At 37.5% G+C, this 12,133-nt stretch overlaps 1 protein-coding gene across 4 annotated transcripts in view; it reads left to right on the top strand.

Moving 5' to 3' along the window:
- LOC121088031 (katanin interacting protein) overlaps positions 1–12,133 on the top strand; it is a 65,921-nt gene extending 53,788 nt beyond the window's left edge. For 3 of the 4 annotated variants that reach the window (XM_040593628.1, XM_040593629.1, XM_040593627.1), the window contains 5 exons: positions 1,742–1,881; positions 4,417–4,518; positions 5,170–5,330; positions 7,676–7,764; positions 9,112–12,133. In XM_040593628.1, the coding sequence (XP_040449562.1) occupies positions 1,742–1,881; positions 4,417–4,518; positions 5,170–5,330; positions 7,676–7,764; positions 9,112–9,167 (548 nt within the window). In that variant the 3' untranslated portion in view covers positions 9,168–12,133. The remainder of the gene's footprint in view (positions 1–1,741; positions 1,882–4,416; positions 4,519–5,169; positions 5,331–7,675; positions 7,765–9,111) is intronic. The other variant, XM_040593630.1, reaches the window with a different exon arrangement.

Genomic DNA, 12,133 nt, shown 5'->3' with positions numbered 1-12,133 from the left:
CTGGCTGTACTTCTCTATATTTGTGTGATGATACTTCTTTCCATCTTTTAATGCATTCAATATACTTTCAGAACATTTCTTCTCTGAATGGGATGCGCCAGCAAAGCAAGGCAAGGTTAGAGAAGGGAAAGCTTAAGAAGGATATGGGTGTTTTTGCTATCAACATTTATTTCTTCTATGGTGTGGAGGTACCAGGAAGTTTGATGAGTTATAATTTCATAAGGAAAGGTTGAACTCAGTTATTTGTTACGGAATCTTTCATTGTACCACAAGAAAGAAATTTTTCATAACTCTTGTTCTGGAGCTTTAGGCTATTCTAGACATCCGATCCTGTCTTGAAGATAAGGGCTGAGACTTTGAATTTGATACAGTGTTCCCTGGGTAACCGACAGCAGGAACAAAGGGCGTGTTTGAAAGATTCATAGTCATCAGGGTTACACTTCAGTGCTCTGTATCAGCTGAAGTCTCTTAAGAGCTAAAAGCTTCATACACCAACATACAATTCACGTAGTTCAGTCACATGGAAGAAACAGTTTCTTAGCCAACTAGGAAGGGTAAAAACCATGGATGCTGTATGAATTGTACATCTCTAAGGATCCTCATTGCCTAATAAATAGAGGATGCATTGAAATAGGTAATAAAAGCTTTTTTTTAAAAAAAATTGTGTATCTTGTATGATACATGATGCAGTTGAAACATCTGTAACGGAGAAGAAGCATTTTGAAATTGAAAAGTGGTAACAAATTGTTTTTAAGAACAAAGGATCTTTAACTTGGGTTTTAAATGGTATGTCTTTACAGTACAATGCAATGCCAGGTAAAGATACCTCCGCTTGTTTTGAATGATGGCCTGTTTCTGCCTGTACAGTAGCGTTGCTTAGATATATTAGGATCTCCAAAAGAGGATATTTGTCTTAGTGCAGTACTAGATGTGATAGTTCAGTACTGAGTCTGGAGTAAGCTTTTCTTAAACAGTTGAGGCATTGCCATGTTGTTACTTAAATTCTTTATAAATACTTACAGACTGAGGCCTTTTAGAAAGCAGGAGAAGGGGAAGTTAGTGTCTCTCAAACTGGATTGCTAGGGATTTATAATTCTGAAGACAGTGTCATCCATTCACATTCCTTTGCATGTCTTGAACATACATATGTTTTTTACACAAATGTTCTCTTATAGAGAAAATGTGGTTAGCAGTTGTCTAGAAAGCCTGTTCAATAGGAGGTTTAATCATTCCCTCTCAAAGAACTGAAAGAAGGCCTTATTAAACAATTACTGCTTTTTATCAGAAACTTTGAGGAACTCAAGCAAAAGCTAATCTGATAGATGGCTACCTCCTGCAAGGAAGCTTTTCTTGAGACATGTTTTATATGAGGAGTTTTCACAAGTTCATTCTAAGAAAATGGGGCTTCGTCACAAAAAAGCTGGGAGGTGCATGTTCCTGATGAGGGAACTTTGTCCATGAAGTCAAAGATACGTATTTGAAAATAAATGCAGCTAGGTCATTTATTCCTATTTTAAAAATAATTTTTTGAATGCCAGAATTTATAAGGGTTGTCCTGCTTTTAAAAATGTGCCTCCAGGCTTCTCATCTACCTATGTGAAGTGCTCAGAGTATTTTTAAGTTTTACTGTGGTAATGGTGAATACTTGCTCATGGAACCTGGAAGAGCAAGCGTGAGCTTTTAAATATGCTGTTTCTGAAATGCTCTTTTCGGTTGTTTGCGCTTAAAGTTTTTTTTTCAGATATTGCTGCTTTTCCAGATAGTGTCAACATTTTAGAAGATGTGTCTGGAGACATCCGAACTCCAGACAAACTAATTGACAGAGTAAATGACACAACTGATGGCAGACATATGTGGCTTGCACCCATTCTTCCTGGTTTGGTACATTTTCTCTTTTCATATCATTTTAGTGATGTGCGTAGATGTAGCTAGAAGCATAAAGGAAAGGAGAAGCATACATAATTCTTAGGTAAATTTGATATTAGTAAATGATGCTAAATCAGTGCCTTTTAGAAGTTCTTTTTATTCCAGTTTCTCTTCACTGCACAGATAGCAGCAGTATAGATTTCCCAGGTTTGTAATCTCCTCCTGTCTCCATGGTGCAACAGCAGAAGAATTTCCAAGGCTAGATGTTTTTTCAGTTACTATGATAAAGATACTGACAAAGGAGTTTAATATGTGTGTTCTGTGCAATAAACACCTTTCAAATGGGAGCAGACTAGGATCTTAAATTCGTTTTTACAAAAAGCAATGAATATTGTTCCAGCAGTGAGAATTTTTTTAATCTCATTATCTGTGTTGAATTCAAATTCATAAATTAGAGATGACAGGTTTAGTATTTCATGTCCTAAGGCCCCAAATGATTCAGCCCTTTTAGAAGCACCATGTTTAAATTATGGGATATCAAATCTACAAACAGGAAGAGCAGATAAACTTAGAGTTCTGACTTCGTTTTAGGAGAGGACGTTTTTTAGGGGCCTGTTATGAACTTCATCAAGATGTGTTTATTTCTTAGAAGAGGATGGATTTCAAAAGTAACAAAATGTAAACCTGACATGTGATATGTTGTAGCTTACTGTGTTGGAAAAATCCTTACTCCATATGTTAGAGTTATTGATTAGAATATTAAAAGCAAAGAATTAAGTCAATTTTGAAAATACTTCATGTATCATTGTATGTTGTAATGCAGTGGGTATAATAAAGATAACAATTTTAAGTATAGTTGGGAATACTGACCACTTGCATTGCTTAGGAAAACGGAAGGTCTATGTAATTAATGCTTGAGGCTCCTACTGTGTAGATCCCACATCTTGAATCCTGGTAACTAATTTCATGGGATGCTCAGATATCCATTATAACATTGTGAGTCTGGGTTTGCTCATGTCCTTATGAAAGACATGCTCGCAGAGGCTCTTTCATTTTGACAAACAGGAAAATACCAGTACCTGGAGTTCCAGCACAGATAGATGCATACGCTGTTTTGTGGTGTTGTGTCTGACACCAAAATACTGTAGAAAAACATAAGGTAGCAGTATAAAAAGGGTAAATTGATAAAGTGTGTTATGCAAGAGGAAAGAGTAAGCAATATCATGATGCTTTCTGTCCTTGAACTGTAGCAAATTACCCCTTTTCAAGATCCACATAATATTTTTCTTTCTTGCGTGGTATGGTTGTACAGCCAGGAATTGCAAATGGATTAAGTGATCAGCCTATTCATGATCATCCTCTGTAGTTGGGATGCTGATCCAAAGCTTGTGTATACTTACATCATCACTGCTAAGCTGCTTTGAAACATGCCAGTTGCCTAGAAAGCTGAATTAAGTTTGTGCTATACTGGAAGGTTCGAAAGCTTTAAGGAAATTTTATATTACAGCCTTTCTTTTCCTTTCTAAATATATCTTCCTTTTTAATTCTAAAAGTGGTTTTTGTCTTTTGCAAATTTATTACTAATGCAAGCACAATTGGAATTCTTTGTTTCCTGTTACTGATTGTAATTTTATTTATTTGTTTGAATGTATTTTCCATCAAATCTATCATTTGATGTGAGACTAGCAATTGCCATCGAACGCTATGCCCAGACTGTCTTCTGGAAAATCACAGGCAGAAACATTTATATTGATCGCATCTCCCTTTTTTTCTTCAGTTTAAAAAAAAAAAAAAAAGAGCATAGTGATGTGATACAACTAACAGTTATCTTCTCCAGTGCATCAGAGGATTACAACTTCAGAGGATGCTAGAGATGAAGCTGAAGATATGTTGGCCCAAAATTGATCTAGTAGCTCATAAAAGGAATAACATTGAATTAACTGTAACAGGCAAGATTGGTTTCCTACAGCCTAATCCTTGGTCTTTACATCTTGACGTTAATGTCACTGAAAGTGAAATGAGTAACACCTCTAGCAGTAGTTGTTTAGCAAGCATCTAGAGAATTGTCTCTACATTCCTACTGCTGTACCTCAGACAAAAATTGCAAAACTTGTGCAAGAGCTTTCAAAGTCAGAGGGTACAGGAGAAAGTTCAGCCTTGCAAATAGAAAGGTGGATTCCATTTGTATTTGGGGGAATGGAATAGACACCAGCTTGTCATATCCCGAAGCACATGTCTGATGTGAAATAGTCGTCAAAAGTGTCTCTCGACCTCTCCTCCAGCTGATTAGCAGCATGACTGCCCAGGATGGCAGGCTCGGGGTAGGTGCTCTGAGGAGTTATACTTACGTGTGCGAGGGCAGTGCTGGGGTAGGCACAACATCTGTGAACTATCAGCAGAGATGATAGCAGAACTTAAATCCCTCGCATCAGTTGTCTGTCTCCTAGCTATATCTCTTTAAATATGCACCCCTTTTGATGCAACATGCATGAGAATTTAATTTCTTTGGGCAGTTTGTGCTGTTAAATATAAATTAATTCTTTTTTACAGGTGAATAGGGTGTATGTAATTTTTGATGTACCTACTACTGTGTCAATGATCAAGTTATGGAACTATGCCAAAACACCTCAGAGAGGTGTGAAAGAATTTGGTGTAAGTAATTTTTGGATGCATTTTGTATGTTCTGGTGAGTCAGCCTACTTGATTTCTGTACTTATTTTCACAGTTTACTGAAGTGTGATTCCATATAATCTCAAAGGATGGGATTCATCTCATTTAACTCTGCATTTAGTATTAAAATGACTAATCTATGCCAGTCATCTGTTCTCCCTTTCTTGTCCGGGGGGAGAACACTTTATATGATATTTTTCTTGGATAATTGTCTTAAGATAGAATAATGCTTTCCTTTTTCCACTGAGTGTAGAGCAGGCCTGGAAGACTAGTTTAAACTACAAACCCAAGTTTTAGACAGCTGAAGTGTGGTGAGATTCATTAATTCCTAGATTTGAGTGTGATTCACTCTAGTTGGTAGAATGGCAATTATGTAAAATATGAAATACATTTTTAATTGCCTACTTGAAAGCTGCATTTGAAACATCAGTGAGAAGACAAAAACCTGGGGGGAAAAAAATCAAAACCCAGCAGCAAATAGAGAGAAGTGGAAGTTTTAAGGAACAAAAGCTAAACTAATGGCCAGACTTGGGGAACAAATAGGGCAAATAATTTCTGGTGAATTGATAGAGACAAGTGGTGAAAGCAGTGCCTGATTTCTACATGTTTTGTTTCTTTCTTAAATATCTTTAGCTTCTGGTGGATGACTTGCTTGTCTACAATGGCGTTCTGGATATGGTGCACCATGTAGTATCAGGCATCCTGCCAACCTGTGATCCAGTGGTCCCGCATCATACCATTCTCTTCACAGATGATGAGAAGATTTGCCTTCAGGAGAAGAGAACTGTTATTAGGTATGTGAGTGGATCTTGACTGGAGGAAAGAATCTTGTTTTCAGAAAATGTTTTTATGTAACTAATGTCAGCAATATGTATATTGCTATAGAAAATTCCCTTCCAAAGCATACTCCGCCTCACTTAATGAGAAATAACCAATAGTTTCTTAGATACTAGGACAAACTGCCAGCTTTATTTGTAAGCATTTCTTAGCAGTTTCTGGGATTCATGATTCATGTTTACATATGTTTTTATGGAAGCCTATAGTAATAAACACAAAAGAAAAAAGTTAAGCTTCCTTACAGAAGAAATAATAAATCCCAATGATATTACACAGAGGAAAAATAAATAAAAATATAAAGTTAATGAAAAAGAACAAAACATCAGAAGTAAAGAAAAGAAAGTCCTCTGGTTTGGCACAGATACTAATTAAGGAACCAGAATTCTACTGTTTTGTAAACGTTCTAAAATAATGAACTTCTTAAATGAGAGATGAATTGTGTTCAAAGGAATGACACTTTGAAACCACTAAGTTGGCAATTGCACAGAAAATACGATGAAAAGCAGTGAAAAAATGCAGTTATATTTAGAAGGTCAGGATTGATAGAGTCTAAAAAACAGTCCCTAGCAAGGAAAATAAAGATTGAAAGAATAATTTATTTTAAATGAGATTGAAAAGTAAAAAATTGAAAGCTTACAGAAATAAACACTTTCTTATACATTGCACAGCTAGCAAGTAGAATGTGTTGCACATACATCACTTGGAAAAAAAGACGACAGTTTTGCATTCAAGAATAGCACATGACCCATTCAGAGGCATATTCAAATATTTTGCAGTAAGTAGAAGAAACATAAGCTGTCCTGATGAAGAACAGAAATTCACATTTGCCTACGGGGTTTGTTTTCCTCTGTTTCTCTAAAGTATTGGCTGTTGGCCACTGGTGCTTGTCAGATGTTGCAATAAATTATTATTGTTTGGATGTGTTGTGTTAGAATCATGTTTGTGTACAAGTGTCTGTGTTGTCACAGTAAAATTGGGAGGTAAACAATTTTTCAAGTGAAACTAAACTGAGAATGTCTTGAGGAAATACGAGTTTTGAGAATTTTTTCAGTGGGATATAAAGAGGAGGAGGAGAAATGAACCTTTACTTTCTTCAGCGTAACATATTTCTGTGAGTTAAGTTACTTTATTGGAAGCAGAGGAGCACCAGCTGTAATCATAGATCTTTTTCACGTAACTTTTGTCACATATTTTTACAAAACATAGATCCTTTGATTTAGTTTTAAGCAGGGTATACTTCTGGGGTCATGCAAACTGTATGATCTGTTTTCCAGTCAAGAACATGCAAGGTCTTCTCTTCTAGACTTCTGTGCAGGAGATTTCTTGGTCTTTCTTCTTAACCTGTTTTGCAATCTTCTTTTCACCTACTACCCTACTAAAATATAGGGTACTTCAGCAATAGAAGACAAATCCTTTACTACATGCAGGATAATAGTCCTCCATTTAAAAAATGCTCTTGAGCTTTTATGTATTGTTACTTCTGATTTTGGCCTGTTCTCTTTCACGTGTCACTGTTCAGTACTTTATGAACCCTGAACTTGAATCTGATGTTATCATCAATAGTGTAAATTCTGATTTACTTCAGTATAGGTTCCCCTGTTTCTCTTGGACAGTTTGCGAGACATTGCTTTTTTCTCCAAAAATAGAAACCTATTTTGTGCAGTATTTGTAGAGAAAGGAAAAATACACTTTTTTTTTCTGAAGACATGGATGTTTTGTTTTTGTCTATGTGAAAGGGAGATGTTATTAGAGATATTTTCTTTAACTTTCAATTCGGTTCACATTTTTTATCTGTAATTTGTCTGATTTAATTTAACGATGAAGTTAGTACTTCTTTCCCAAAAAGAAATTGTTAAAACTTTGCAGCAGCCTGTAAACAAAACTTGTAACAGTAAATTAATTTTGTTTAGTTCAGAAAACTTTCAAATAATGCTATATTAACATTACAAAACAGTGTTAAGCTCCATATAGGGATTTTTATACCCTTTTTGTTCAGCGCTGATTTAAAGTCTCACTTTGGTTAATGTGGTTCAAGCTGTGTAGGCAGGCATGAAAACTGTAGAGTGGATATGATGATATTTAGATTTGAATGTGTGCCTGAATGAATGCCACATAAAAGCCGGCAAGAAATCCTTCAGGTGGATGCAGACAGAATGCCTTTCCTTTCTGAGTAGTCTCATATAATGTGGCTTTGTCTAGCCCCCAGGACCTAAATAACTTCTCTGGTAACCTTTTCCATGACTCTCATAACTTTTCACAATGTTGATTATTTTGGCTATTGTACTGATCTTAATCTTTTCAGCAATCACGTGGGAGATCAGGATGTGCGAATGATGAATGAAAATGAGATTGTCACAAACAGCAAAAAGAAGCAGGTTGTGGCTGATCCGGGTTAGTTCTGTCTTCTACAGTTTTCTTTTGCTCATTTTCTACAGAGACAGTATAGATAATGAACATTGTTACAGACTCAAACTGGGTAAAATGGGGAGATTTGCACCTCTTTTATATATTTAGCTCTACTTTTTCTACCATAGAAAGGCAAACCAGGAATGTCATACTCTAGTGGATTTTTATTCTATATTTAAATCTGAAAGTGAATGATACGAATGAAAGATGGCTGTGGCATGTAGTCATACCAACACATACACAGAAGTGCTCAGGAAAGAAACTGACTGAAGATAAACTGAAAACTGGTGTTAATTGTGCAGGTTCATAGATAGCTTTGGGAATAATAGGCTGATTGCATCCCTACTGGCCTTTTAAGCAGCTTTAGAGGATGCATCTGTATCTCAGAATTAGCTGCTTGTTGCTCCTCAAGCAAATCCAAAATCATGGTAAGTGTAACAAGGGGGAAAACACATTGACTTTATTCCTCCCACTGTCTTTCTGGTTGGTCTTCTCTCTTACAAACTGGTAATTGAAAAGACAACTTCTCTTTTTCCCAAGGAGAAAGAGTAGATTGTATTTGTAGTCTGAAGAGTCCCAGCCATTCATTGTAAATTGCTCAGCATAGCTCCCTAAATACATTACAAATTCTCAGTCAAGATGGTATATTCATGATTGGTTTTCTCTCCTGAGCATGATACTTTCTCCAATTAGTTCCTCTAGAAAATGTTACAGGAAGTATTTGATGGCTTCTAGTAACAGTTCTGTAGGAGAAGGACTTGAAATGCCATTGACTGTACAAATACAGGTTCAAAGTTATTAGTGTATTAGCACTGGCTGTGTCAGAAGTGTTTTGAACATCTCTGTGCCTGTTGTAATGACATCCTGGGTTCCAGGGCAGACATACCCTATGTTCAGTAAAGAACAGCGGTCATGGCCATGGCTATCACATCTATTGTCTAAGCATTAAGGGCACAGAATGCCTCTGGTGTGATCCGTTGAGGGTTGCCCGTTGCCATTTGCCGCATGTCTCCTCTGTAGCATGTACTGGTATCAGCCGCAGTGGTCGATATCAGATTTGTAGAATGATTTGGGCTGGAGGAGACCTCAGGAGGTCCAACCTCCTGTGCAGAACAGTGTCAGCATTGAATTCAGACCAGATTCCACAGGGAAGTGATTCCATGGGACTGAAAGAAGGGGCAGCACTCATTGTCAAGATAAGAAGTGTTACTGAGAAGAGTAGCTTAGCTATCACTCTGGGATGGAAAGAGCGTGTTTCTTCCTCATTTTAGTCTGTGGCTTCACTGTTAATACAGATACAGTCTTAAAACAGCACTCCATTTTCCTCAACAGCTTTGCGTCCGAAAACCTGCATATATGAAAAAGGCCTGCAGAGGAGGAAACGGTAACAAGGGATTGTGATCTCCAAGACGCGCACCATCCAAATGGAAGATCTTCTGTTTCTGCTGCTGCTGAACCACCTCCTGTCTTATGAGAGGGAATTTTATTCACTACAGGAAATTTTCTTCAGTAATGAACTTTAAAGCATGAACTTGGTTTTCTTTTTTTTTTCATTATGATTTTTTTTCTCAGTCTCTTAATTAAAAATCCAGGGAGGAAAGAACATAAAGGAGTGAGTGAGAACCTTATTGCTAACTGACAGCTCTTCCTGCCAAATACCAAGAACTTGGGTGAAGCAGGATGGTTTTAACAAGAGGTCTTTCGAATATTTCTCAAGCTTTAATTACTAATTTCTAGCTGGATGGTCACGAAGCTTCTCACTAGAAAGAAATGTCTGCTTTGTTTCTGATGCCTGTAAATAGTTCTTTGGGAAATGCACTTACTGGAGGAAATACTCTTTTTCTGTTTCTGGGCTGCCACCGTATGCTTTGATGCCACGGCTCTCTCTAGGGGCCGACACTGTTTCTGACATCTGGAGAGGTACCACTGGGCAGGCAGAAAGGTGAGGAATGCTTTTAGAAAATTGAAGTTGGGCAGTGGATTTGTCAGGGTTTAATAAGTAAGTTTCAGCTGTCACTTCTTTCATCTTTTGCAGTGAAATAATTATTTCTTTCATTATTTCACTACCATGAAAAAGGCAGATCAGGTGTTTTGCCTGAAGTGCCATTGACAGGCACTCTACCCTTCAGGGTCCTCCTGTTACAGAACGGTGCTTTTCTCTCCTCCTTTGCCTGAATTTGGTTATATGAACAAGGAGGCCGTACCTCTGTGCTGCACCGACCAGATCTGTTGCCAGCAACATTTCATCACTTTTGAGAAATGGTAAATGCATTTTAACCAGCAGGAAGTATGGAGTGAACTGCATTTTTAAACACAAAATGCCCTGCATATGCAGTCGTTTAAACAAAAACTAACCAAATAATTATTCTGCAAGATCTGTAGCTATGCAAATGTACTTTTCACTGAAAATTTGTCAGTTGTGACAACCTGTAAATCTCTTCCATAGAAGATTCTTCCTTTCTCATTTAGAACTTGCTCATTTTTTCCAAAGAGAACTGAACACTCTGAAGTCAGTAAATGCTTTTAGACCTGAAACAGAGAGATAGTACTGCAGCTTCTGATAGAAAGTCAAAATGTGCTGCTTCCCTTTCTGTAGTAGGTCAGGAGTGCAATATCTTGTATATTTGCTTATGAAAAGCATACTTCTTAACTGTTGTTGGCTAAACTGAATAGGTGCAAGACAGCAATGGATTTCCCAGATCTCTTTGTACTGATGGACCAACAAAATGTATTTTTTACTAAATACAAAAAACTTTACTTCTAAATGTAAAACAGTGTTGTGAGTATATTGTACTTTGTTTAAAGGCTCTTTCCAAACTGGGCTGACAAACGAACCTTCTGTTGTTCTGAGAACTGGCTCCCCTAGTAGCTCTACCAAGAATCCAGTTTTAATTTTTGCTCCAAATCAGACAACTATTACATGCAATTCCAAAACAAAAAAGAGGCAGAGCTGAAAGTTATTGGTAGGGCTAAGAACAGATAGAAATGTGTGTGTTTGGAAGCAGAGAGGCTATAGCAAGGTTTTTAAGACTCAAGGCAGAATCACAGATTTATCGTGTAGGCAATCTCTAGATGAGATAAGGCCTGTCGCATTGTTTGTTCTTCTGAGAAAATTGCATTGAATGTGAAGAGGAATGAAATCTGTCGTGTTTTCTGGCACAGAGCAGCATCCTTCTTCTTGATAAGAGAAGGTACAAGGGGGAGGCAACTTTCTATGCTCATCTGTCTCCTCTGTATCTGCCTGGAGCATATCAAGTCCTGTGTGATGGACTAATGATTTTTCAACCCTAGTGCTTTGAGATAACTCCAGGTTTTGTAAATTATTGCAAAATACTGGGTCAACCTCAGATGGGTCACAGTTCTCTGTGTTTCTGTTTCTCTACCACAAACTCTTCCTCACTGGTCCGTTGGTAACTGCAGCTGGTTTTCACACCTTTTCCCTTTGGACATCTGTATCCAGTGCAGCTGTTCTGGCACAGAGTATTGGCTTGTACCATCTGCCAACCTCTCCTAGCAGCTCCTTTTACCCATTCAAGAGATTCCCCACAACTGCCACACAGTAGAAAGACCATGAAAGTCTTCAAAATATTTCAAAAAAAATTGTGAAGTTGTGGAACATCTCCCTTGCAATGTCTTTGTCTGAAATAAGGGTTTGCCAGCCTGCTGTCTGCTCCGGCATGACATACCCACCAAGGCAAGGCCTAATGAAGTCCTTGTTTCTAGTCAGTCATATAGAGAAAGTAGCAAAATGTTTAGAAAATACTTCATTAATCTCTGTGGGGTAGGAGATGTCAGCATTTGGCCTCCTAATTAGAGCTGAGATGTAATGGCCCTTTATATAACCAAAGATAATTAAGTTGTCCTAGTCAGCCCTACGTACTCAAATATAGACACTCGACTTACATCCACAGCGAATCAGGGTTAAAAAAAAAAAAAAAGTTTTATTCCATTTTTCACCTTTTTTTAACTAGCTATTCACAAGTACATTCATGTCAGACTAGCATTTATGGGAGGGAAAAGAGGAAGAGTAAACATGCAATCAAGAAAATCCCCACGGAGCACTTCAGTCAATGTCAGGCGCTGTTTCAGCAAGAGTGATTCTGCAAGAATGTGCATGGAATTCAACATTGTCAAAAGCGTGACAAAAGAAAAGGATTCATATGAATTCTTGCTGAAGCCTTTGATGTAAATGATTGAACTTTTGCCCAGTTCCGGTTTCTGAGCCACTCAAAAAAATCTGTCGCAGTTCCTCACATTTACCTGTGGTGACTTGCTTTAAAGGGGCTGGATCAAGGTAACAGAAATGAATTTGTTTGTCCCACAATGACACTGAGAAGGACGGAGGATAGAGAAA

This window comes from Falco naumanni, chromosome 4 (assembly GCF_017639655.2).
Source record: "Falco naumanni isolate bFalNau1 chromosome 4, bFalNau1.pat, whole genome shotgun sequence".
NCBI lineage: Eukaryota > Metazoa > Chordata > Aves > Falconiformes > Falconidae > Falco > Falco naumanni.
The sequence above is the reverse complement of the archived record's forward strand: the minus strand, read 5'-3'. Positions and strand labels throughout refer to the sequence as shown.